Genomic DNA, 27145 nt, shown 5'->3' with positions numbered 1-27145 from the left:
ATTACAAGATGTTAAAAATAGAGCAAACTGGGGGGAAGGGAGTGAGATAAACAGAATTTGGTGCTACTTGCTCAATTTTTCTTTAAACCTAAAATTGCTCTAAAATATGAGGTTAAGTGCTAAAAAGTGAGACAACATTCGAGAAACAAACATATAGTACAGAAACTCAATTGTAGCTTATCTACTTTTATTATTAAGTCACTGCAACTATTTATATCAAGATACTTTTTTTACATAAATTGATTTTTGGCCCAGATCATAATTTGCTGACTACAGATTCTGCTATTATAAATTTTAGGGGATTATTATTTTTATCAAGTCATTTTTCTGGGGTCAAGTTATGCCTATCAAAATGTTTTTCAAATATATTTTTTCCTCCATTAATTTTTAGTCAGTGAGCTTCACCATGAACGATGTTAACCACTGTTAGTTTTATTTTGTGTGTATTATTTTTACTAGTATAATCACCGTGAGGTTCAACATGGTGGGGTCAACAGATTCTATTCTTTGATTTACAGAGATATAATTTTGACTCAGCATTTCAGGAACACGTTGCTTGCTTAAAAGACTTCACAAACTGACCTCTACCCACCCCATTTATGAAATAGAGAAGGGTTTGCTCAGATCTTCCTGTAAGGGACAAGCAGATGAAAGCCAACACAGTAGTTCCCATCATTCTGTTGGAAGCCCAAAGCAGAGGTCCTGCTCATATGCTGTGGTTTAGAGCAGAGACTGTTCTCTCTGTGAACGAGTGAACATGAAAGAAAGAGAGGCTGCAGACGTCCTACCCAACCCCCTCTCCTGTTCTTCATCTTGGAGTTCTGGGTAGCAAAGAGTGCTGGTAGTTTCCACAGTTTTCATTCCCCCTTTGCTTAAAGACAGTTTTAATTTGGGCAGCAATTCTACAAATGAAAAGATTAAAGTGTCTAACCTCTGTGGCAGCTAAGAGTGACCAAAGTTCAGGCCAATGACATGTGATCAGAGTGTGGTGTGGGACTTCGGGGAGGCTGGCCAGATGGCCCAGACACAGCTGGGAGGGCCTCTTTTGCCCTCCTCCTTTCCTCCTGCTGCTGTCTCAAGTGTAGGCCTGGTAGCTGGTCTAGGCTGGAGCTCCAGCAGCCAGCCACCCTGGCCAGGGACAGACTGAATGATGGAAACCACAAGCTAAGATGCTGGAGGACAGATGACATGGGGTCTTCCATGATGAGCAGTCCAGGATCAGTAAGGACTGCCCGCCTCTAGAGTTTTGGAGGGGGGGATTTGTTTTGGTTTTTGTTTTCTTTTATTAGCAAATGTCCTCCACCGCAGGGGATGTGGGAAAGTTTTATGAATACAGAGAAGGGGGGTTACTGAGGACAGCCCATCTCCCTGAACATAAGTAATTTTCTCTGGTTATTTTGAGTAAGTCACAAATAAGTCAGTGTCATTGTCTAGTTGCGGGGGGTGGGGGTCACTGGAGTTGTCGCATGACAGAAAAAGAGTTCTTTTATATGAGAAAGATACAAATCTCTCTCTTGTTTATGCCACATTACTTTGGGTTTTCTGCTATATATAGGCAAATCCAAGCCTAACCAAAATATGAGGTTGGCCATTGAATCACTGTGTGATTTTGGACAAGACAAGTCCCTTCTCCGGGGACAGTCACCTGAGCATAGTGGCAGAGATAGGTTTGGAGGCAGCTTGCATGATTCTGAGACTTGGGGAGCTTTTGCCTGCCCGACATCTACGTCCTCGTCTGTTGGGAACGGTAGTACATCAGCATTTCTTTGGGGAACTGCCCCTTCCCTACCCCCCATCCTAGTTAAAGTGACACCCCTGCATGGGTCTGGGGGAGAACTTGTGACCCAGGCTTCAGCAGCTGTGGGGTGCACAGAACTGGCTGCAGGAGAACCACCTCACGTGTACAGCACACGTGCACACATCAGTTTGAGGGCTCACGTGTATGCACTCTTCTCGGGTCTTCCCCAGGGCCCCTTGTATGTGCCTGGCTATGGGCAGACAGACTGGCTGCCACGCCCTGGTTTCTTTTCTGTACCCATGCTACTCCACCCGGACACCTCCAACCTGTTTTGGTGGAGCCTGACCTCACCGAACATCCACTTATGTGGTTCTGTATCTGGTCTCTCATTACACAATTAGGAAACTGAGGCCTGGAGTGTGTCAGTGACTGGTCTGGGGCTTAGGAGGTGGGCAGAGTCTAAAGGAAAAGGAAGAGATTTAGGCAGGGCTCAATTCACCTCCCTTAGGGGTTTACTTGATGCTGAGAGCCTCTAAGATCCTAGGGAGACCCCTGTCTACCCCCTTCTCCATATAAGGTCATTTTCCTCTCCACATCCTCACTTGGGCACAGGTACACTCACTCACACTGACTTCTCAGGTGGGGATCATGGAGGTGTGGCTAAGGAAGAATAGACATAGGGGAACTTACAAGAGGGAGAGTTAGAAAGAGACTGGAGGCAGCTCTGTCCTGGGGCAGTGGCATCCATTTTCCTAACTACCTGCTCTATGGGGAATCCCTAAGGTCCGAAGGGTAGTTTTGAGGGGAGAGGACTGGAGTCTTGCAGTCCACCTCTGCGGGCATGTGGAACTACAGTGAGCCCACAGCCCCTAGTGTGGACCATGGTTATAGGAGAACAGGTCAGGAGACAGGTCAGCAGCAGGCCAGAGGACAGGTGATGCAGGGTGGGGGACAGGTGAGGAGGACAGAATGTGCCTGCTGTGGGAGGTGGAAGGGCTGGGAGCGAGGCTAAGTCGCCTTCCAGTCTCCCCTTCCCCATGCTTCTTGGGATCATCTCCAAAACAAACGACTTGTCCCCAAGTCCTCGTCCACGTTTGGGGAACCAAAAATTATGCTGAAGGTCTATGCTGGTTGTGTGCCTTTAAGTAGGTTGTCTCCGCCTTCTGGATTTGCGTTTCCACACCTGTAAAGCAGGGGCAAAGCCCCCCTCATCAAGTCATTAAAAGAGGTTAAACATGGGAAAATCCAAACTGATGCAAAGTCCAAACACAAACCAGGTAAAAGAAACAGGAGTTGACGAAGTCAAAGAAGGAATGTAGGCAGCCTGTCCATCCGCCACAGAGAGCTACTGACCAATGAGACTTGGCATGATTAGGCCACCTAATCCAGGAAGATAAAATCAACAAGGAAGATGGCACCATGTAGGCTTCTAGAGAGAAGGATCTGAGTCTCACAAGATTAAAGAGGTCCCAGGAAAATTAAGAAGGCCTGGGAGGTTTTCCTCAAAATGCTCTAATTTGGTCAGGCAAATTGCCAGACAGATACCCAATCAAGACTGGATTAATTCTTTGTTGGTTGCATGGTTGCAATTATTTTACACTGTGAAATGTAAAATGTATTCATGCTCATACATTTTAATTATTGTGTTTTCCAAGCTGAAGTGCCAAGCATGCCTATTGGAATTACGTCCTCTGAAGTGCTGGTCTTTCTTTTAAATGGCCCACGCCTGTGACCCACCATCCCTGCTAACCACGTGGAACTCCCCTTTCCCCTCCATCCTCCTCCTTGGAAGTGACCTCCACAAGGACAGAGACCACACCATGTCCTGGTCACTGATGGAGCTACAGAGCTGGGTATAGAGCAGGGATGGATGGATAGATGGACGGATAGACAGAGAGAGAAGGATTCTAGTAAAAATGAGCCTTTACGTGGGGTGGGTTGAGGGTATCACAAGTACAGGCCCTGGATGGTAAGCACGGAGCGCTTCCAGCAGTCCTTCCAGCTCTGAGCCTCCTTCACCTGCAACATGCTGTCCTCCTGGATCTTCTTCAACTCCTTTTCAAATAGTGTTAGATATTTCTAGGAGCAAAGCAGCAGGAAGAGGCCAGATGAGGACGGTCTTCAGGACGGCCGCCCACTCTCCCGTGGCCTCTGTCCCCTCGCTCTCACTCAACCATTCCTCTGGAAGGTCCTCCTTCACCCCCCAGTCTGGGTGGGATGTCCCTCAGCACCGGAGCTCAAGCCATCAGACCCACGCTGTCACTGGGACTGGACACGACCTGTAGATCTCAGCCTCGGGCTTGAGAACATTAACCATCTGGAGTGTTGACACCATGCTCTGGGGCACCCTGACATGGGTCATCTGCTCCATGGGCCAAAGCTCGGGGAACCCTGTGACAGGAAGCTCCCTTCTTCCCAAGGCAGCCAAAGAGCTGCCCTGCACTCCCTGGGTCCCACCTGGCCCCACCTGGTCTCTCTGCTCACCAGGTAGACGGCATCTCGGGCTTCCACGGCTGCCAGGTGACCCAGGGTCGTTTTGGTAGTGGTGATGCATGATGTCTTCCGGAGGAGAATATTATTTTGGATGGTGACTTCGGTGGGTTTGATTCCTGGCCACTTCCTGCAAATAAACACGCATGGTGAAGTCTGACAGGCTTGTCCTCATCATCGTTCACAGCGCGCCCTCCAATCCTGGTGGAAGAGCCTAGCAGATCTTTTTTTTTTAAACATCATGTCTGAAATATTTTCATTAAAAGGAAAACCCTACTGAGCATTTAACATTATGCTTCTTCAAATTCTTTCTCGTACTTTCACACTGTTTAAATCCGTGTGCATGGATGGTCTTGGGTTCTGCGCAGGGCGGGAGGAACGCCATACCGCTGGTTGGCTCCCTTTACCAGGCCTGTTTCCTCAGCAGGGGGCCGGCCAGGTGGAAGGCACCCATTCCTGGCCCATTCTTCCTACTGGGCTGGGCAAATCACTGCCTGACTTCTTCTAGAGCCACATTCTTGGGGCCCAGGGAATAAGCACTTTGACAACTCCCATGCAGGGGTTCATGGTGCCACTAGCACCTCAAGAATGTGCCCCATACTGGGATGGGCCTCTCTTTTTTGCAGTCCCCACCCCTTTGTGTGTCCTTAGCAGGGAAACTGATAGCTGCTGAGCTTTTGCTATGCGCCAGAGGCATTCTAAGAAAGATCTCATCGAACTTTCTCTTTGGAATACCATGGAAGGTGGGCTGCCATGACCATTTCTCAGGAGAGGAAACTGAGGCTTAGAACATAATGCTTTTCCAAGGCTTCCAGGCTCCTAACCATCCCACTGCCCCGTGCTCCAGCAAACACCGCCCTGGGTGAGTATTCCTCAATGCTCTCGGCTCTTACCTGCTCCCCCGTTCAATCAGGGGCTTCTCACTTTCTTCCTTCAGGGAAAGCCTAGCAAGTTTCCTCCGTATGAGGATTGATGTTTTCTGTTTGGGGGACTCCATCCCTGGCAGGCAAAATACAGGTTATGACCATGGCCTCACACAGGCTGAGATCGAGGGGATTTCCCCCTGACCTTACGTTTGGAGGGATGAGGGCTTCCTCCCCTCCTTCCCACTTGGGAGTCTCCAGGGGGTCAAAGAGCCTGGTCCCACAGAGAAGCTGAGGGCACCAGATCTGTAGGCCTGGGGTGGAGGGGGGCAGCCAGCAGCGGCGGGCAGGGGGCCTGGCTGAGTGATGGGAAGTATGGTTTAGGTGCCCTTCCCAGCTCCAAAGCCCAGGACACGATGCTCTGACCTTCACACAGTTCCCATGAGCCTCCAGATAAGTTTTAGTTCATACTAGCGCAAATGGGTTCTGATGGAAGAACTACCCCTGGGGCAAAAATATTCAAATCGTCTCTCTGATGTCTGGCTCGCTGACCTGTCCTTCGATGTGCTTTCCTGAGAGGGCCGCACCAGTGGTATGAAAGCCAGCAGGCAGGGGCAGCCCCAATCTCCCAGGGAGGGAGCCTGACTTACAGCAGGAAAGGCCTCCCTGGGGCTGATACAGGGCGTCTCCCCAGCATCCCAGTTCCTTCCAAGGTACTGAGAGTGTCTTCGCTGCTGGCTGGTCTGCCCATTCTCCCTCATCTCTAGTGCCTCTGCAGGCCCCGCTTCCCACACAGGGCTCACCCTGGACAGAGAGACTGCCAGTATGGGAACGTGACCAGTGCCTCAACATGCATATATACGTTGACCCCAAAAGTCCACTTCTAGGAACCTAGAGCCCCAGAATAGAGATATAAGGATGCAGATGCTCCCTTCAGCACAAGCACAGGAGTGAAAAACTGGAAATGGCCCAATGTTCAACAGCAAGGGACTAAGTAATAAATTAGGATGCACAGTAAGAGAAAATTCTCAAGAAGATGACTGACTGGCTTGGCCAATGACCACTTGAGGGTGAATTAAGTTATAAAAGAGCACACACCCTATAATCTGCCCCACATAGATACACACGCTCAGACCTGTGCCCAAAAGGAAAGGCCTGGAGGATGGACAGCCAACAGAAATGGCACTTCGTTCTGGGTGGAAAGACTGTGTTCTTTATTTTACTTCCTTTGTAACTGAGAGTGAGTTCTTAATTTTACTATAAAAATGTATTGTCCTTGGAAAACAAGCTTTTTAAAATAAAAATATTTTAATTACTTGCTAAGTTAGTGATAGATGGATAACATTTAATACATGATTCACATCTTTATATATAGTAGCTTGCTAAAATATCTGTCCAGGTGCCTCCGTAGCGCAGTAGGCAGCGCGTCAGTCTCATAAAATATCTGTCCAGTTTGTGGTCTGTCTTTCAATTTCTTGACTTTTTGTTTTTGTTTTTGTTTTGGCCACAGAAGAGTGCCGGCCGTTTCCTTAATGGCTTCTGGCTCTCCTCTTATACTTAGGAAAGCTGCCCCTACCCCAAGATTATGAAAATATTTACTATTAGGGTTTTATTTTTTTACATATAATTTTTGACCCATGTGGGGATTTGCTTTTTTAATTTAAACAACAACAACACTTTACTTTTTTTTTTTTAAACACTTTACTTTTAATGAAAACAAAAATCCATCAATCCTCTCAGTGGAAAGTCTGTTTTCATTCTGGTGGAATGGGGGAAAAGCAGATGGCTCTGGCCCATCACCCTCCACCTCACCAACCCCCTGGGGCCCAGGCATAAGGCCGGTGGCACGACTTACTTGCAACCCGGACATCATCGATGGTGACCACTTCATCCAACTGCAGCAGGAACTTCTCGGTGAAGGAGGCCAAGTTGGCTATGAAATGCCGGCCGTACCTCCTGATGAATTCCTGGGGAAAACATGGGCAGCCTGGTGTTGCAGGGAGAGGAGGCTGCCTCCAAAGGCAGGCCAAGGGAGGACTTGGGGAGACGGCAGGTGAGACAAGACCAAAGCCATGTGTCGGCTATGTCCAAGGTAAGTGGCATCTAGTCCTCAGCCAAGAGGCCTCTCCCAAAAGCTGACTGGGCTTGAAGATAGGAAGTGATTCATTAGTGGCCAAGGGATGCCCACAAGCAATTCACTAAAGAGATATAAATAGACATGGATCTTGAAAAAAGTTCTCATTAGTAATTTTATAGTTAGCGAACTGAGAAATCAAAAGACACACGTGAGACCAGCCAATAATGACGAGCCAGCCCACAACACATGCTGACTTTCATGCCCATCTTCAGCCAGGGTGCCAGCTAGGCGCCATGCTCAGTACTGTCGCTGGACTGTCAGTTGGGGCAGAGGAGGGGCAGTGCTGCCCTCAGCATCCCGACCTGGGCACCACTGACCTCAAGCTTTTCCCTGGTTGTCACGATCATGGTGTCTAAATCATTCTGCCTTTTCTCTTCCACTTGACACAGAGACTCCATTTCTTGGAAATGTGCAGGATGTCCAAGATTTGGGTGGAGCTTCTGGGCATTTTCATCCTTCAATCAAATAATCCAGAAATCGGTGGGGGTTTTGACCTGGTTTCTAGGTCAGGAACAAACGGTCATTGGCCCATGTCCTCTGCTAATAAAGGCCATGGCCAGAATGATGTGTGCTCCAACTCGGGTGTGTGAAGGGCCATGGATGGGCAGAGGAGAGGCAGAGAAGGCCAGATGGGGGCATGGTTGGAGCTGATGCTGAGAGCTAGGGAATGGGAGAGCTGAGCAGCTGCCTCAGCACAACCAGGGCCTTAGTCCAATAAAATTGATGGCATCCATGTCCCATGCCTCTAAGGACCAGGTAGCCCATCACTGTTGATGTCAATGACCACACTCCCACAGAAACAGCAAACCCACCCAGTAAATAAAAAAATAAGTTTATTGAATACCTTCTATGAAGAAGACATTTCTCCAATTCCCTATGCCTCTTCCCTCAGAGCCAATCCGTCAACCCCAGCCTGGCCAGTTCTGCCTATGCCCTGCCTCCATTTCTGAGCTCTCAGGGCCCTTGGTCCTAGAGAGGAAGGGCTGGGCTGGGGGCCCCCACCTTCCCTTTCTCCAGCTTCTCCTGATAATTCTGGAACTGTCCCCGGATCTCTTCGGCAGAGACACAGAATCTTTTCCAGTGGTCTTCCTTGAAGTTCTCCATCACCAGCCAGCACACCTGGGGCAGCAGCTCCTCAAATCTCCTCATCTGGGCCCGTAATTCTATAAGAATTGGAGGTGGGGGGATCGGGGCGGGGGACAGGAAAAGGCAGGTGCTGAAGTGGTCAGTCTCACAAAATCCCAAAGCAATGTCCCAAAGAGAAAGACGGGGTCTACCACCTGGCAACAGCTACCTCATTAGGAGGGGTGGGGGCGAGGTCAGAGCAGTGTAGAAAACACTGGATTAAGCAAGTTCAAAGGACTTCTCTTCACCACTCGGCAGGACCACCCAGCTCATGAAAAGTGCAGCCACTCTTGAAGAGTCTTTCTCATCCCTTCAAAGACAGCCTTGACTCCAGTCCCCTTCTGTCCCTCTGGACCCCTAAGTAGCTCTATGTTAGATCTACCTTCTCATCCAATATCCCTTTGCCTCTCTCCCAGACTGTCATCTCTTTTTCTGCTTTGTATTTTGGATGTTTTCTTTGATAGTAAAGCCATTCATAATTTTAAAACTTCCATCTATTTATTTCTCCAATTTAGAAGTTCTATGTGGTTCTCTTTCCTATCTACTTGGTCATTTTAATAGCTTCTCACTCCTTACTCATTAATTAATTAATTCTAATAAATTCTAATAATTAATTCTAATTAATTCTAATAAATACATGATTTTATATTCTGGTCTGATATGTTCAATAGCCAAAGTCTTTGCTGATCTCATTCTGTGACTCACACTTAAGGGGCCCCTTTCTTGTGTGTGTGTGTGTGTGTGTGTGTGTGTGTGCGCGCACGGGTGTGTGTTGTCTGTTATCTTACTGTGAGTTTTTATTCTGGACATTTGATGTGTGAGAATCCTTAGAGGTCTTAACTGAAGGCGGGTTTTTTCTAGAAAGGATGTGTAGTTGTCTCCACCAGGTAAGCATCTGGGCACCACTAACAGGAGCTCATTTTGAGCTATATTATTCGATGGAAGTCTTTTGGATGATCTGCAAAAACAAAGTCAAATTCAAGCACAAAAGCTGTTTTATAGTTATGGATTTTTTTTTTTTAAGATTTTATTCATTTGCCAGAGAGAGAGAGAGCACAAGCAGGGGTGAGGGGCAGAGGGAGAAGCAGACTCTCTATTGAGCAGGAGCCCATCACGGAACTTGATCCCAGATCATGACCTGAGGCAGAGGCAGCCACTTAACCAAATGAGCCACCCAGGCGTCCCAATAGCTATGGGTTCTCATTGGAGTTTTCCTTCTGCTTTACCCAGTAGCAGAGTTTCTAATAAGACTGTTTCCTTCTAGGGGCGCCTGGGTAGCTCAGTGGGTTGGGGCCTCTGCCTTTGGCTCGGGTCATGGTCTCAGGGTCCTGGGATCGAGCCCCATGTCAGGCTCTCTGCTCAGCGGGGAGCCTGCTTCCCACTCTCTCTCTGCCTGCCTCTCTGCCTACTTGTGATCTCTGTCTGTCAAATAAATAAATAAATCTTTAAAAAAAAAAAAAGACTCTTTCCTTCTAGTCACTGGTGGTGGTAGTGGTGTGGAAATGGGGAGGGGGGCTTGGTTTCTGTCTCATTTGCCCTTCTCTGCAGCTGGAGCCCTTTAGGGTCCCAGTTTTCTGTGGCTTGTGTCCTTCCAGACTTTCTCCCTTGGGTGGTCTGGGGCTTTGTCTCTTCTTCCCAAGGCCCTGGAGACCCACGAAAATAAAGGTGCAAGTTCACCCGGGAGTCAGCAAAGGCCATCGGGCAATGTGTTACTATTCAATTTCTCTCTTGGAGTTCCTATTGTCACCCAATTTAGGGGCCTTGTGTGTTTCTTACTTTATTGCTAGCTCATCAAGACATTTAAAAGACTTTATCACAGGGTGTCTGAGTGGCTCAGTTGGTTAAGCAGCTGCCTTCAGCTCCCGTCATGATCCTGGAGTCCCAGGATTGAGTCCCAGGATTGAGTCCCATATCTCAGCAGGGAATCTGCTTCTCCAGCTGACCTCTCTCATGTTCCCTCTCTCTCAAATAAATAAATAAATAAATAATCTTTTTAAAAAAATGACTTTATCACAAAAATATTATATCCAATACTTTCAAATGTTTTCAGTGGGAACATTGGTCAGGATACTGGACTCCCATGCTTTGAGAAATGGAAGTCACCATTTAATGGGAACTGTGACTCCTGCAGAGAAGGACATAATCTGCAGCATTTCCCAAACCCATTTGACCAGAACCTTTGGTTTGAGGACGGTCATAGAGGCTGGGATCCGGGAGTTCATGTGGGGAAATTCTGAGCTAGAGAAACAGTTTGAGATCCAGTCACTCTACTGTAACAGCAGCAAGCCCCACACGGCTGATTTTCCCTGGATGTGGCGGGTCTCTGCGGCAGTCAGTGTTGTCCTAATCTCTGGTGTACAGATAAGGAAACTGAGGTTCACAGAATTGAGGTGACTTAATCAAGGTCACAAGGCAGGGAGATGACAGTGCTGGGTCTTGATCCGAGGTCTGGGTGTCCCCTGATCCTCTTCCTCTTCTACCAATAAGCATGCTTGTGAGGGGCCCTCAGGATTCCTGCCTTAGAAGCAGGAATAATTAGGGCTTACAAGAGCATACAACAGACATGGCTATGGACAAAGCTGTGGAGGAACGTGGAGAGATGACAAAGGTGGGCACTGGGTGTGTTTTCACAGCTTCTTTCAAGTCATTACAATAAACGTGAACAGACGATGTGTTCTACCTGTTTTTGTGTCCCTGCTCTCCAGGAGGCTGTGTCTGCTGGGGTCATCAGAGCCCAGCACAGGCCAGGCATACAGTAGACACTTAAACAAACAACCATGGGAAGTTTTCTTCAAACGGTCGAATACAGAGTTACCACGGGGCCCAGCTGCTCCACTCCTTGTTATATACATCCAAGAGCAGTGAAAACATACGTCCACATGAAATGCATGTGCGAATGCATGTGGCAGCATTATTCACAGTGGCCAAAGGTGGAAACCACCAGATGAATGGATAAACGAACCATGATACGTGCACACAATGGAATAAGAATTGGCCATAAAGAGGAATGAAATAGTGCCACTTGCTACAGCGTGAGTGAACCTTGAAAACATTACAGAAAATGAAAGAAGCCGGTCACAAAAACCCACACGGTACATGGTTCCATTCATATGCAAGCCTGGATTAGGAAAATCTATAGAGGGAGAAAGCTGCTGAGCAGTGCTGAGGGCTGGGGCAGTCACGGAGGGACAGGGGTTCTGAAACTGGCAGTGGTGATGGTTGTCTGACTCTGTGAGTCTCCTAAAATCCACTGGCTTGTACTCTACATGGGCGAACGGGACGGCATGTGAGTATCTCAGTAAAGCTCTCAAAGTCATCTGTGCAATGAACAAAGCATTCTTAGTGATGCCCATCACCAGATTTCTCAAGAAACATGATTTTTTTTTTCCAGCATTGCTTTTCCTCCCAGTTCAATCCGATCAACACTTTGATCTCACCCTAAGAGGATGGCTCTTCTTAGGGAGCCTCCCAGGCCTCCCCCAGTGGCCTCCAGGTCAAGAAGGCTTCCTGCGGGCTCTGAGGCCCAGGCTCCCCTCAGTTGGTGGCATGTGCCATGCCCCTGACCCGCCCACCTGCCTGCCACCTGCACCCACCTATGAGGCAGGAGTTATGGTACTCGTCAGCCTGCATGTGGTACTCCAGGATCTTCTTGCAGATGTTCTCGGCGCACTGGTCAAAGTTTTCATACATGCAGTCAGGCCTGGTGATGGAACGCTTCTCTCTGCGATAGAACTCCTGCAGGAGAGGCTGACCGTCACTACGGGGCTCCGGAGCATCACCAAGCTCCTACGACCTCCACCCTGTCCTCCACGCCGCCTAGCCCTTTCTCCTGATGGCACCCCTGCCAGCCACACTCCTCCTACCCAATTGCCCTTTTCACCACTGTCCTTATCCCAGATGCAAGGCACACATGACTGAATGGCAAAACTCTATTTGTTCTTCAAGACCCAAATGGAATCTTATTTCAATGATCAGGTCGATAGCTTTCTATGATGCTTTCTCTGAAGTGCCAAGCTGGGTACTAGGCCGAGCACCACCAATATGGAAGACTCAGAGCCCCAGTTCTGAAGGATTTGCAGCCCAGTGGGAGGCTGACAGGAACATGCACAGACACCTGCGTGTGGGGTGTGCTGGAACTGGGCACTGGGTAGCTCCCATTGGATGTCCCCCCCAGGGTGCCTGCTCTAGCAGCCCCACCCGTGAGGCCATCATGCCTGTCGCCCATCTGCGGGACATTGGCCTCCCAGGGACAGAGACTGGGCTTGCTGTTCTTGGCCCACTCAGTATCTGACACACAGTGTCTGGGAAAAGTCTTGTAGATCAATACATAGATAAATTATTGAATGAGGTTTAATTTTTAGGAAAACACAGGACGTGACATGAAGGTGGGTACTTGTGGGTGTGGGAGCTGGAATCCCTTTCCTCAATTTCACCCATAAGGCCATTATCAGCAGAACAAAAGAGGCAGAGGCAGCGGTGATGTGTGGCCCACAGCCGGTCAAGGGACAGGCCGAGGCCTGTAGGTAGCAGCCCTCACCTCTACCACGTTCAACAGATGCTCATTACTCTCCCAGAGAAGGGTCAGGATGATCCCTTTAAAGTCCCTGCAACACACAAAAGACAGATCCCTGAGGGGCCTTGTCTAATCACACCAAATGGTGTAGACAAAACCAAATGGACAAAACATTCTGAGTGCAGAGTGGCCCAGACAGAATTAGACACTTTATGTGATGCCCAGGTGTGCTCTCACCTGATATTTCTATGTGTCTAGTTTAAATCCCTCTTCTATGTGACAATGTGGGTTTGGCCCCTTACAAGAGTCTATTCTCTTTTGGCCTCATTGATCCTTGTAGCTATTTGTTCCTGCCCAGGACCTTTGCACATACCGATTCCCCTCCCCACCCCGAGAACACTGCCAACTTTCCTGTTGGTCACATTTGCTACTGCTCTTCCTCAGATCCCAGCTTGGTGACAATTCCTGACCATCCTATTCCCATGCTCTCAAAGTGGTCCTCAGCCCTACAACACTACCCACAGGGGGATTTAGGACTGACTTGTGTGACTGGCTGATTAACCTCTATCTCTCCCAGAAAAAACGGTAAAGTCCACCTGGACACAATTTTTCACAATTTCTGTTAATGACACAGTGACGGTTGAACACACATGTTATTGGCCAATTTCTAAAATATATGCATATCGGTCACTTGATGTTTCATTTGGAAAATCTGCTCATCATAATTAAAGAAAATTAGAAATAGACTGAAAAGCAAAGGGAAAAATGAAGGCCAACATCTTATGATATTTCCTTCTGCTGCTTTTAAAATCAGTTTGGAATTAGGTTCATGTATATTTTACATTCTGTTCACTTGTTAAGTGTTCCCCCACATTAAGATATCTTTTTAAATGGCTGTGTAACACTACCGAGTATGGAAGCACCATGGTTTGCAATCTCCTATTTTTAGAATGTTAAGTTTTCCCATTTTTAACCAGGATAAAAAGTATTGCGTGGTGTATCTTTGTGTGAGTTCTCTCTTCTCAACGGTTTCCTTGGGAGAAACACCTTTTGGTGCACAAAAGGCATAATTCTATGGCCTTTACTACCTTCCCAAACTGCTTTCTGGAAAGATCTTTTACTGGCCGTGATAAAAACTCTTTTTGGCCAAATGTTAGACAGAATCCTTTGTATTTTTTTACCATCCCTTCCCAAACAGTCTGCTGTATGATTCATGCCACTGGCATGATTTGACTAAGGGTAATGTGGAACCTCACTGGCTTCTCTGGGAAACTTCACGCATCCCCAGACTGGCCCATCTAAGCCCTCTGCCTTCGCCTCACCTTTGTTCCTTGACTTCCTCCTCTCGCTACCTCCATCTCCCCTTCAGTTTCCTGGTACACTTTGACATGCCCCCCTGCAAAGCCCCAGCTCTGTCCACCCTGAAGGAACTTTCCCTTCCCATTCCCACCCTCAGCTCCCACAGTCCCTGAACTCTAGGTTTCCCATCCCTCTCAGGGCTCTCAGGGAACCAGAGAACGCTTAAAACAAATATCTGAGATGGAAAAGGAAAAAGGGCTAATTGGAAATAGGTTGAGTGTTTTAGCCACTCACATGCACCCCAGAATTTGAGAACTCTTACTGAGTATACCTATTTTCATGGCACTACAACTAATCATGGGGGTTCAGTAAGAATCCATCCTCCTTGTAATGGGACATACTTCAAAGCACTGATATATAACCAAGGCTTTGGCCAGAATATCATGTGGAGAAGGACACATAGAATCAGATATGACCAGACAATTTTAAGGAACTAGGGTCAATTTTATGGAGCCAATGGTTTTTACAAAGCCCTCTTGGGAAAAGCAGCCTGTACCTGGCTTACAGGGTTCCCAGCTTACAGGTGAGGAAGGAAGACCCCTTCCTAGCAAGCCAAGAAACCTAGAATACTGTGGGGCCTCAAGAAGAGAGGGTTTCACTTAAATCTAGAAGGATTGCAGGTGAACTCTGGCCTGGCTTCTTAGCCCCAGGAGGCTTTTGCAAGTCTACTCTGAAACTCTTTATGAAGAGATCTGTGCGGTCAGTTACCACACTTGCAGCACCTACATGAAGAATCGGGCCAAACCTAAAGAAATCAGGCATGTTCTGTAGACAAGCATCAGAAAGAGGGGCGATAGAAGTTTTATGCCTCAGTGGAAAACTAGCACACTCTTGCGGGTTAGAAGATTCTAGTCCTGTTCACTGTCTTTGAGCTTGTGTCACCTACCTGTGAAAGGGACTGGGATCTTGCCATCTTGCACAGTTGGTCAGTCCTTACCAAACACTCAGTTCTGCTAGTTTCCTTCAATATCTGGCTACAACTCCCCCAGTGAATGTTTCCAAATTCTCTCCCACTCGGCTGACTTGATGCCACCGAGAACAAGGCTTGGCTGCCTGGATCTTTATTGGGACTTCCTGTCGTCTATGGCTGGCTTTCCCTCCAAAATCTAATGAAGTCCAGCAAGCTGACACTGGACAAGGGACAACCATAACGCCTAGAGCTGCTCCCGTGTGGGCCACTCAGGATGCTTCAGGCCCAGCATCTAGAAAGCTTGACTGGGTACCCTACCACCGAGTCTCAACAGGTGGTTCAGCTGGTCTTTAAGGAACAAAAGCCGATGGAATGAGAAATGAACTGATAGTATTTCCTTGAATAAGAGGAGGGACTGATCATGACTCTCTGCTCGACCAGACTTCAGACAGGCTCTTCTGAGCCTACTTCCTGACGAGGCCTCATCCTTGGGCACCGTCTTTGGCCTGCTAGGTCTTATGAGAGCAAGAACACTGTTAAGTCAGTTGAGACACAACCCCCCACCCTCATATTGGATGACCTTCGCTATCCGATCACCATGACCAAGAATCCTGCTAAGTAGGCTTAGCAAGAATCCCACTACCCTTCAATTTTCCACTTATTACCCCCCTCGCTCTGCACACTGGCTACAGATCTTCTCTTGTCCTTATTGTATTCTGAGTTGAGGCCCACTTTCCCCTGTTGGAACAGTCTTGGTCCTGTATAAAGTCTTCCTTACTGTTCTAACAAGGATCAGAATAAAATTTCCTTCAACAACTCACACTGGGAGTTGACCATCTGCACCCTCCCTTGATACCTGGGAAGTACCTGGGAGGGACCATCTGCACCCTCCCTTGATATACTGGGAACTTCCTCTAAAAATCTATTTACAGATTGGTTAATCTCAGGCAAAATATGGAATGGATCTCTTCCCCTTTCGTTGGTTTGCATTATAGTGAGAATTAGTGTTTTCTCCACATGTGTGTTCCTAATTTTATCTCCTCCTTGTGTTGTCTCCTCCAGTTCTCCCCCTTACCCTACTGAGTGCTGGAAATTTCCTTAGCAGTTTGCTGGGGGTAGGGAGGCAGGGAGAGGAGCCAATTTTTGCTTTGTTGACCTTATCTACCACTGTTGTGTCTTGGCTGGTTATTATGTAACTTTTAATTGCAATTTACCTCAGAGGAGTTAAAAAACCTATTTTCCAAAGTTTTCCATCATTTTTCCTTGTGATTTCATCTAGTGTTTCTTGGGGTGATGATCCTGTATAGTCAAGGGAGGCCTGTGGGTGACCCTCTGCTCCTCTCTACAGCTCCACGAGGAGGATCGTCTTCTACCCACAGTGCACAGAGAAGGTGAAGGCTTGGGAGATGTCGCTTAGCCAGAGTCCCAGTGTGGGGGTCAAAACATCATCCATCTGATTCCATTTTCTGATCAATTCACCACTGAATGGGGAGAGGAAAGTCTCTCCCCTTTCAGAGATTTCATAAATGCTGGATTTATTTACTTTTTTTCTGTTTAGTCTGTGATTTTTTTTTTCCCTACCACAAAAATACCATGGTGCCTCCATATGGTGGCGAACTATTTAACAACACAAAGGGATGGACTACTAATGCATGTGACAGCTGGGGCGGACCTCAAGGACATTATGCTGAGTGCAAAAAGCCACTCTGAAAAGGTCATACACTATATAAGACTGTTTATATGACATTGTTGAAATGACAAAATGGTAAGCCTGGAAAATGGATTTGTGGTTGCTCAGGGTTGGAAATGGTGAGGGAGAGAGGGTAGGTATGGCTATGAAGGGATAGCAGAGTGACCGATCTGTTGGTGGTGATGGCATAGTTCTGTTTCTTGATTTTGGTGATGGTTATACGAATATACACATGCGATAAAATGACAGAACTATACAAAATGGAAAGAGAGAGTCAAGGTTTTAATGATAAGGAATGTCTTTTTGTGAGGGAACAAGGGAGATTCTAGCTGCTGACTTGTACCCAACTTCTGGGACACCTGAAGTGAAAGCCACCTTTATTTTTTTTATTTTTTTACAAAGTTCACAAAACCCCAGAGATAAGACCAGTGGGGCAAAAAGACTGATAAGTAGGGGTGCTGTGATGGTGAGATCCCTGGTTAAGGGGGTTATGTGTGTATTCATTGTATATCTTGACTTTCTCTGAGGGTCCCCAGTTTTCTGAAGTTGAAATCTTGCTTGTTTAAACAGCTTGAAATGTAGCCATATTAAGTGGAAAAGAGTTTGTCTTAATCAATAAAATTAAAATAAAGGAAAAGAGGAATGGGGGAGGTGAGGCATTAGAAAATTGAAAAAAAAAAGCCCGACAAAAAACCCCAAACCTAAAAGGGGTATGCTGCCCTGCTACTTAGCTTGGAAAATGAGAAATTTTGATGAACATGTCTCTCAAAAGAATTTAGGTGAAATGGAATGAGACACATTGACCTTGATCCTTACCTGTCCTCTCACCCACCTCTCCTTCTTCTTTTCCCCCCAGTTGTGTCAGGTTTAGCCACCCCCTGAGACAATCAGTTAAAGAGTTAAAGGATGAGGTTCCACTTACTCAGCTGGAGGTGGTGGCTTCTCCCCAAGCACCTGGAACTTTCTGTCCATTCGGTTGGGCTTGGAGTACCGTGTGATGCTGTGAGACACAGGTGAGTCAGTGCCTGGGAGGTTGGCATGGACAGGCAGGTCTCCTGTGCCTAGAGCCTCTGGGGATACCATGACTCCCATGTCTGGGGCTGAACCCTTCAAGATACTTCCCTACTCCCCATCTTCTGTGGAGATAATCTTATAGTGGGGGTGAAGTTCTTATCGTTAAAAGTCACCCAAGGTCCCTGAGAGGGGGGTGAAGGGCCAGAAATTATGTATCCTTGCTTCCCTGTAGTGAGGACCCAAAGAAAAACAGGTTGAGGTGCTTCTCAAATCAAAGTACGTTATGCCCAATTAAACTTGAATTTCATAGAAGCAGCGAATAATGTTTAAGTAGGTCCCAAGCAACATCAGATAGCCCTAGCAACATGGACTGTATTTTGTAACCACTGAGAGACTGACTGTACAAATGGATAGCAGCTGGACTGTACAGAAATACAGAAAGCTCTGACCCACACCCTACAACCACCTGCCCAGGAAAGCAACTCCTTGTTGACTGTAAAAAAAAAAACTTGGGAAGCCAGCCTGACGTAGGGCAGACTTGCAGGAAGCCTTACTGTTATCTCTCATGGCAACCCAAAATGCTAAACAACAACTCATATAACAGTCAGCTCCAAAAGGTTAGGACTGGATGATTGTCCCTATTTCCAACTTGGGACTAACCAGGGAAAGCCAAATACACAGCCCCAAGTAATCACATCGATTGGCTGCTTCTAGCTGGCCAGCCTCCAGCTTCCCCATGTCAACAGCCTCCAATAAAAGCACACAGACAGTCTTCCCTTTCTTCACCGTCGCCTTTTCACTCCCTCAGCTGCCTTTGAGTTTCTGCTAAAATATAAGTGATGCTGGCTGACCCCCTTGCTATACCATGATCCGAATAAATAGCCATTGCTTTTCCCATTTGACTGGTCTTGGGTTTATTTCCACATTGCAGATGGCGTTCATGTTCAATTGGGCCTCTTGGAGGTATGCAAAGCAGGAATTTCCTCATTACCACTTCCTCAAAACCAGGAACTAAACCATATAAACAAAGGCTCACAGAGAATGCAGAAGTCATTTCAGCCACTGGCTCTGTTACTTGCCTTCTATAAAATCATTATCAGGGGACAGTGGGGCCCACACCCACTGAGCCATGAGTCGAATGACCCCAAAGTGGGCACAGTGGGTAGAGTACCTGGCCAGGATGCAGAAGTCTAGGATTCCTTCTATAAGGGAAGCCATCTCCAATGTGCCCCCCGCTTTTTAAAGATTTTATTTATTTATTTATTTGAGAGCGAGAGAGGATGAGAGAAAGAGAGCATGAGAGGTAGAAAGGTCAAGGGAGAAGCAGATTACCTGCTGAGCAGGGAGCCCAATATGGGCCTTGATCCTGGGACTCCAGGATCATGACCTGAGCCAAAGGCAGATGCCTAACCTACCGAGCCACCCAGGCACCCTCCAATGTCCCTCTTTTTTTTAACCAGGATGATGGATATGGGAAGAGGGCTAGGATCTAGCAGCTGCCACCACGGAAAGCCACAGAACATCAAGATGGATTCTTGAGGTGGGAGGTCCGTGTGAGCCAGGTCACTCAGCAGGAACGAGCACAGATCTGACTAAAGCCAGCTTCAGAGCCAGCCTCTCATGGGGGTCCCTTGGGGGTCTCAGAACAGTGAGCATAGGTGGTGCCTTCTGAGGACAGTCTAGTGAAGCAACAGTGTGGGTTCTGGCCTATGTCTTGGGGGTGAGGGAAGGCATGTGGGGAGGGGAGATCCTGGGCAGCCCAGACTCCCTACCTTGCCGTTGAAGTGGCACTGCCACTGGACTGGGCTTTCTTCACGACGTGTTCCCCCCGGTTCTGGTGTCGCTTCAAGCCTTTGGGTGATGAGTGCCCAGGGCAAGAATGGAGGACCGGAGGTGAGGATGGGCCAGGGGGCTCCCCCACCGCCAGTCTCCTGAGACCCACAGGCCTGTTTGCCTCTACCTGTCTGGGACCGGTCTTTGTCACATGGCTGGGTTGAGCATTTTTCATCGGGAAGTCTGAAACCAAAGGAAAGGACATGAGCTTTTTCCCAGTGAGCACAAGGTCAGCAACCATCCCGGTTAGCCCACAATACTGTGTGTATCAGTCTGATTATGAGCCTCATTCCAGAGAAGGAAACTGACGTTCAAGAGGAGAAGGCGTTATACAAAGTCACAGGCTGTCAGGGGTGGGAAACTTGTGTGTGGGACCCCACGGATGGTGCCTGAAGTTTCGAGGCCATGAGCTAGGGTGGCAGGCCCTCTCGCAGATCCGATAGCCACTCACTGCAGGATCTTCTTGACCACTTCCACGGCTGGGTCTTCAATCATGGGCTTCCCCATGCGGCTCGGCTGGGCGAAGGACTCGGGGGTGACCAAGTCTACCTTGGCCTCCTCTTCAAGGGCTTCTGAAGACACCATGATGTCACTCTCCACCTCTAGGTCGGTCATGACATTGTCCTACAGGCCCAAGAGAAGGACCTGAGTTGGTGGGCCCAGCCTCGGTCCAGGGATGCAGGCAGGTTGTGTTTGTGTTTCCAGGGCCTGCAGCTGGCAGCCAGCTGCCTGATTCTCTGAGCCTCAATTTTCCTTCTTAAAAATGGTAATGGTCCTATCTCCTTTAGAGGGTCATTCATGCAGGTATGCACGCGTGCATTTATGTGTGCGTGTTGGCTTTCAAAATGTTTCCCAAGTACTTGCCCAGGTGCTGCCTGGGGTCTGGGACACAGCATAAAGGTGACATGTGACCCTCATCTTTATGGGGCATACAGTCTAGTCTAACATGCGCTTCCACAAATAAATGATTGGTCAAAACTGGGACCAGCATTGTGAAAGAGAAGTTCCAGAGTCTTCCATGAGACCAAGGATCATGGACTTATAAGGCCAGCCTGCAGATATGCCCAGGCACTGTTCTTGAAAGGGAGGAGTGAATGAAAGTGTACACAAACGAGGAGACAACACCCCCCAAAAGTTGGATCTTGGAGAAAGGGTAGGAGTGGTGGCCCACAGGGGGTGCTTAGTTAGGTTGTTCCCTATCTTACCGAGTGTCCTTCTCTCAGAGAGAGACTATAAGAGGGAAGGACCCTGACTGGACTCCTGAGTTTCGTCTGGAAGGGCACAGTGCCAGTGGTGTGAGGGACGCTTAGTACTGGTGGCCTGGTGTGAAGAGCCTTCCCATAAAGGAAACACTGGCTCAAAACGTGGCAGTGAGAAGGTGCCCAGAGAAGAACTTGCGGGGTGTCGCTTTTGCCCACATTGGTTCTATGACACTCCACCCCTGGAACATGGTTGAGTGCCTCCAGCATTCAAAGCCTGATGTGAGAGGCTGAGTATGGGTGAAGGCGACAAGCTCTGCCCTTTTGGGGCACACAGTCTAGAGAGACAGCCCCTAAAAATGGAGACCTCACTGTAGGGTCTGAAAGAGAAGGCCCGGGGGTAAGCCATGTCTTTGGGGTGTTAATGAGGGCGAGAAATGAAGAGGTCATGGAGGGCAGGTTGAGAAGGCCGCTGTAAAGGCCCCGTCCCAGGGTCTGGATTTCACCCTGAAGGCAGAAGAGTGACACAGTCAGACTGATCTTCTCCAGACTGCAGCTCAGGGAGTGGATCAGGAGGGGGAAGTGAGAGGGCATGGGCACCCAGGTGGGCAAGGAGAGCGGGTAGGGATGGGGTGGGGAGAAGATAGTGGTTGCTCATGGGTGTGGGCAAGAAGGAAGGGGCTGAGAGGTGAGGGTTGCCTGAGAGCTAGTGGGTGGGGTAAGCCGAAGGTCCCAGTGGAGATGAGGAGGTGGTGTCAAGAGGTGAGGGGTCTTCTAAGCACCCAAGGCAGGGAAGTGGACTATCTGGGATTTGAGCTCAGGTCTGACTGCATAGCCTATAGTCTTTCTAGTAGATACTAGATCTAGTAGATCTAGTCTACTACTAGATACTAGTATCTACTAGAAAGTATATATATATATATATGTATATATACTTATATACTGACTGACTCAGTATATAAGTATATATATATACTATATATATATATATATATAATATATATAAGTATATTTGAGCTCAGGTCTGACTGCATAGCCTATAGTCTTTCTAGTAGATACATTATAAATGTATCTACTAGAAAGTATATATATATATATATATATATATATATATATATATATATATAGTCTTTTAGTAGGCCTATTGTCCAACAGGAGCCTGGGAGCCTCCTCTTCCCTTAGGCTCTACTGAGCCTATACCTGATGGCTCCCCCACCCTTTTCACTGCCAGTCCCTTCCTTTACTGTCCATTCCTTACGGCAAAGACCACTTGAGTCATGGACGCTGTGTCCAGCCTGCAGTTGAGGTACTGAATCCTCTGGCCCAGTTTCTCTTTCCAAATCTGGATGAAGCCAAGGAGGTCTTCCGAGGTCACCATCTAGGGGAAGAAAACCACAGGAAGCGGGCTGAAGGAAGGCTAGTTTCCTACATTTGAAGTGCAGGCCTCTTGGTTCTCTGGAGGCCTCTCACTTGCAGGGAGAGCTCCGAGACAGTGGGCGATGCCAGCTGGCTCCCCTGTGCAGCTGCACTGGGGCAGCAAATCCTTCAATGATGGGGCATAGGAATTCTAGTCCTGGTTTTATGGGTTCATTCTGGACAAATCATTTAAATTTGCTCAACTCCATTTCCTATTTGCACGGTGGTGACCCAGAATGTTCCCTCGGATCTCTTCTAGCTCTGACACTCTTAGAAGGAAATGTTTGGCCCAAGATGGCCAGGCTGTGTAGGAGTGAAATGACCATAGCCTTTCTGAAAGGTGATCTAATAAGGTCAGGGGCACATGCAGCAATCCCACAGACCATGCCCCTAGGTGCACAGAGAAGCACCTGGAAGGATGTTCACGCTCACTGCACATTTCACACATCACTCAGCAGTCCTCACACTTGGTCCCCTGAATTGTCCACTGGCCTCTATAGACAACCCAGGCCAGGAGGTGCGTTGGCCTCTTCCGCTTCCTTCATCTCCACTATGCTCTGAATCCTATCCATTCCCCTGCCTCTCAATTCTGGAATCAGAGGAATCTCTGCTGGCACAATTCTCTCTGCCTCAGTTGCGGCACCCTGCCTCACTTCTCACTCCCTCCCTGACTTTCTGCACACAGCAGCCAGAAGGCACTCTTTGTGTGTGGCACTGAGCCCATGACCCTGGCCACATCTGCCCCTGGTCCCCACCGCCTCTGCCATGTATCCAATGCATTGTTCCCGTCTCCCAATCACTGCTTTGCAGATAGCCAACCAGTCCCCTCCATCCAACACGGTTGCCTGCCCACCCAAGTTCATGCTCCCCTGCCCTGGCCAGGAGGCTGTGCAAGCCCCAGGCCCCCTGTCCGGCACCCTGACACCACCAGGAGGGTACAGTGAGGGGGCTGGGGAGGTGAGGAAAGGTGGAAGAGCAAATGTTTCTGCTCTGGAGAGAGAGCTGTCTCTAGAGGGTCTGCTGAAGGGGTCACTTCAGATATATCTGCTTTCTGTGTTCCTGGGTATGTGTAGAAAATTAGTACAGGAAAATACAGAGGTCACTGGGGGCTCTGCAAAAAAAAAAAAAAAGAGAGAGAGTGAGAGAGAGACAGAATAAGATGAAGGACATGTATTCGCTCTGTGCTTTGTGGATGTTTGAATTTTCTTCAAGAAGCCTGTGTTACTATGCAAGAAAAAGCAACAAAGATAGACACTAAATATCCTCTCAGTGTTGACAAAAATAAAACCTCAACTCAGTCACTGAAATGGAAGAGAAAAGACAGAGTTTGATGAGGAAGGAGCATCCCGCTCAAGAAACCTCCAGCTGAGACTTCTGGTTCTCGAGTGTCCGGGGGAGTCGTTGAGCAAACATTGCTCAGGGAGGCCAGGTCTGAGCGTGAAACTCATGGGGGAAAACAAGCAAGGAAACAACAGAAACGTGCAGAGAGACCTGCTATGCGGATCCGTATCGCTCTCGTTTGGACTCTTCAGTTTATACATAGAAAACAGAAGTCGCCAGTGTGTGTGCCATGATAAAAAAACCAAGCAAATGAAAACAACAACAACAACAAAAAAGTGGTTGTTCAGAGGCCAGAGTCCTGCTTCTATCTTTCATTGAGGGCTGAGTTCCAGTTACAGGGAGGGATGCCTGGTGACATCGGAGGGGGAGTGAGGTCAGACCTAAGCCCCCAACTCTCTGGACTCTAGAAGCCTGCTTGGGAGGGTCTGGGGGCTGAGGGAGGTAGCTGTGTTTTCTCTTCGTCCTTAATTCCATTGACTAAAGCAGGAGTTGAGTAGGAAGGCTAGGAGGCCCCTCTGGAGTCAGAGGAATTTTGATGACAGATATAAGTTTACTTCTAGTTTATAATTCTGGTGTAATGCATCTTTACTATTCATAGCTTAGCAAATACTGAATACTTACTTTTTTATCTCCCTTTGAGTTTCGACACATTTCTACTTTCCTTTGGAGCTGTTCCAGAGAAGAATTTAATCCATCTGTTTGCAAATTGGATTTTGCAACCTAGAAAAACCAGAGGTTCCATGATTTGTTTCTAGAATACTTATTTTGATCAGGAAAATATATTATCTGGGAGGTGAATTCAATATTGGAAAAACGAAATGGGGGAGAATACAAAATGTTATCAGAAGCTAGATCAATGCAAATGTAAAAACTTTTTTTTTTTTTGCTTGCTTTTTATTCTCAAACAGATAAGGTTTAAAAATAAAATCAACAGGGCACCTGGGTGGCTCAGTCAGTTGGGCGTCTGCCTTTGGCTCAGGTTGTGACCCCAGCGTCCTGGGATTGAGCCCCGCATCGGGCTCCCTGCTCATTGGGGAGTTTGCTTCTCTCTCTCCCTCTGATTCTCTGCACCATTCACGCTCTCTCTCTCACAAATAAATATAAATACATACATACATACATACATACATACATACATAAATAAATAAAATAAAATCGACAACCCACAGTAGTGGTTAAGGGCATTGTCCCACTGGGGAAGGTTGTCTGTATAAGCCACCTAGAAAACATGAGGAGCCTTAAAACATTCGTGCTCTGCCCCCGTGATCCGGCTCTGCGAGATACCCATAGACATAATCAGAGTTTCCTGTGCAAGGGTGTTCATAATACCATTGGTATAATAAGTGAAATCCACCAAAATGTTCCTCCAAAAAGGAATGGCTAAGTAAAAATGGCAACAAATTCAGGAGAGGGAAGCCATCACAGTAGTGTTTTTGAAAGAATCTTTAAAGATGATACACTTTTAAAAATTGTATAAATAGCATGAGGCCAGTTTTGTTCTTTATGTATGTGTGTACACACACACACACACACACACACACACACACACACACATATATATGAGAAATCTTTCCATATATAACATTATTATTATTATTATTTTTTTTTTTTGGTCAGAGAGAGTGAGCACAGGCAGACAGAGTGGCAGGCAGAGGCAGAGGGAGAAGCAAGCTTCCTGCTGAGCAAGGAGCCTGATGTGGGACTCGATCCCAGGACACTGGGATCATGACCTGAGTTGAAGGCAGCCATTTAACCAACTGAGCTACTCAGGCGTCCCTCTTTCCATATATAGAAAAAAGCTTAAAAATAAGTCAAAGTCACTCCTGGCTTTATTGAGATATTATTGACGCATAACATTATGTAAGTTTAAGGTTTACGTGTTGATTTGATACACTTATATATCACAAAATAATTATCACCATAACATTAACTGATACCTCCACCACATCAAATAATTACCATTTCCTTTTTGTGATGAAAACATTTAAGATCTACTCTCTTAGCTACTTTCAAGTATACAACACAGTATTTTTAACTATAATATCATGCTTCACATTAGAGTCCCAGAACCTATTTGTCTTATAACTGAAAGTTTTTACCCACTGACCCTCATCTCTGCATTTCCCTTACCCCTCAGTCCCTGGTAACCACCATTCTATCCTCGGTTATCTCTAAGTCTGGCTTTTGTAGATTCCACATGTAAGTGAGATCATATAGCATTCATCTCTCTCTGACTTATTCACTATGATTAATGCCCTCAAGGACCATATGTGTTGTCACAAATGGTAGGATTTCCTTCCTTTTCATGGTCAAATAATGTTCCATTGTACAGATACCTCTTCTTTACCCATTCGTCTGTTGACAGACACTCTGCCACATTGTTCACATTCACATTGTGAAAAATGCTGCAATGAGCATGGGAGTGCAGATATAGCTACAAGACCATATTTTCATTTCCTTTGGATATATAACCAAAAATGGGACTGCTGGATCATATGGTGGTTCCATACTGTTTTCCACAGTGGCTGCACCAGTTTGCATTCCCCCAAACAGTGCACAAGGATTCTTTTTTCTCCACACCCTTGCCATCAGTTACTATCTCTAATCTTTTTGATGACAGCCATTTTAACAAGTGTAAGGTGATACCCCATTGTCATTGTGATTTGTCTTTCCCTGATGATGGGTGATGTTGAGCACCTTTTCATCCACCCGTTGGCCATTTGTATGTCTTCCATTGGAAAATGTCTATTCAGTTCCTTTGGGCAAAGGAAATTTAATTTATTATTTATTTTATTATTATATTATTATTTATTTATTATTTATTATATTATTATTTTATTACTAAATTTAAATCATATTGTTTACTTCTTTTGCTATGGAGTTATAGGAGTTCTTTATATATTTTGGATATTAACCTCTTATCAGATATATTATTTGCAAATATTTTCTCCTATTCCGTAAGTTATCTTTTCATTTTGTTGTTTCTTTTGCTGTGCAGAAGCTAGTCAATGTGATGCAGTCCCACTTGTTAATTTTTGCTTTTGTTGCTTGCGCTTTTGGTGTTACATCCACAAAATCATTGCCAAGACTAATGTCAAAGAGTTTTTCCCTATGTTTTCTTCCCACAGTTTTATGGTTTTGTGTCTTACATTTAGGCCTTTAATCCATGTTGGGTTAATTTTTGTGTGTGGTGTAAGATAGGATTTCAATTTCATTCTTTTGCATGTGGTTATGCAGTTTTCCCAACACCATTTATTGAAAAGACTATCCTTTCCCCCATTGAGTATTCTTCACTTTCTTGTCAATACTCAATACTCCTTGACTCTATATGTGACAGTTTATTTCTGAACTTCAGATTTTGTTCCATTGATTTATATGTCCATTTTTATGCCAGTACCATACTATTTTGGTTATTATAACTTTGTAGTATAGTTTGAAATAAGGAATTGTGATGCTTTGCACTTATTTCTCAGGATTGCTTGGCTATTTATAATCTATTGTGGTTCCACAGAATTTT

General features: G+C 46.7%; 1 protein-coding gene across 1 annotated transcript in view; it reads right to left on the bottom strand.

Annotated features, from left to right (window-relative positions):
- Window positions 1-426: 426 nt before the first annotated feature.
- CCDC180 (coiled-coil domain containing 180) overlaps window positions 427-27145 on the bottom strand; it is a 66492-nt gene continuing 39773 nt past the window's right edge. The window contains 14 exon segments of the mRNA XM_047700849.1: window positions 427-3817; window positions 4223-4358; window positions 5122-5227; window positions 6947-7058; window positions 7546-7683; window positions 8231-8391; window positions 11947-12088; window positions 12891-12957; window positions 17748-17825; window positions 19612-19691; window positions 19693-19855; window positions 20124-20296; window positions 22130-22249; window positions 24250-24348. Of these exon segments, the coding sequence (XP_047556805.1) occupies window positions 3686-3817; window positions 4223-4358; window positions 5122-5227; window positions 6947-7058; window positions 7546-7683; window positions 8231-8391; window positions 11947-12088; window positions 12891-12957; window positions 17748-17825; window positions 19612-19691; window positions 19693-19855; window positions 20124-20296; window positions 22130-22249; window positions 24250-24348 (1707 nt within the window). The 3' untranslated portion in view covers window positions 427-3685.

This window comes from Lutra lutra, chromosome 13 (assembly GCF_902655055.1).
Source record: "Lutra lutra chromosome 13, mLutLut1.2, whole genome shotgun sequence".
NCBI classification, from domain to species: Eukaryota; Metazoa; Chordata; class Mammalia; order Carnivora; family Mustelidae; genus Lutra; species Lutra lutra.
The sequence above is the reverse complement of the archived record's forward strand: the minus strand, read 5'-3'. Positions and strand labels throughout refer to the sequence as shown.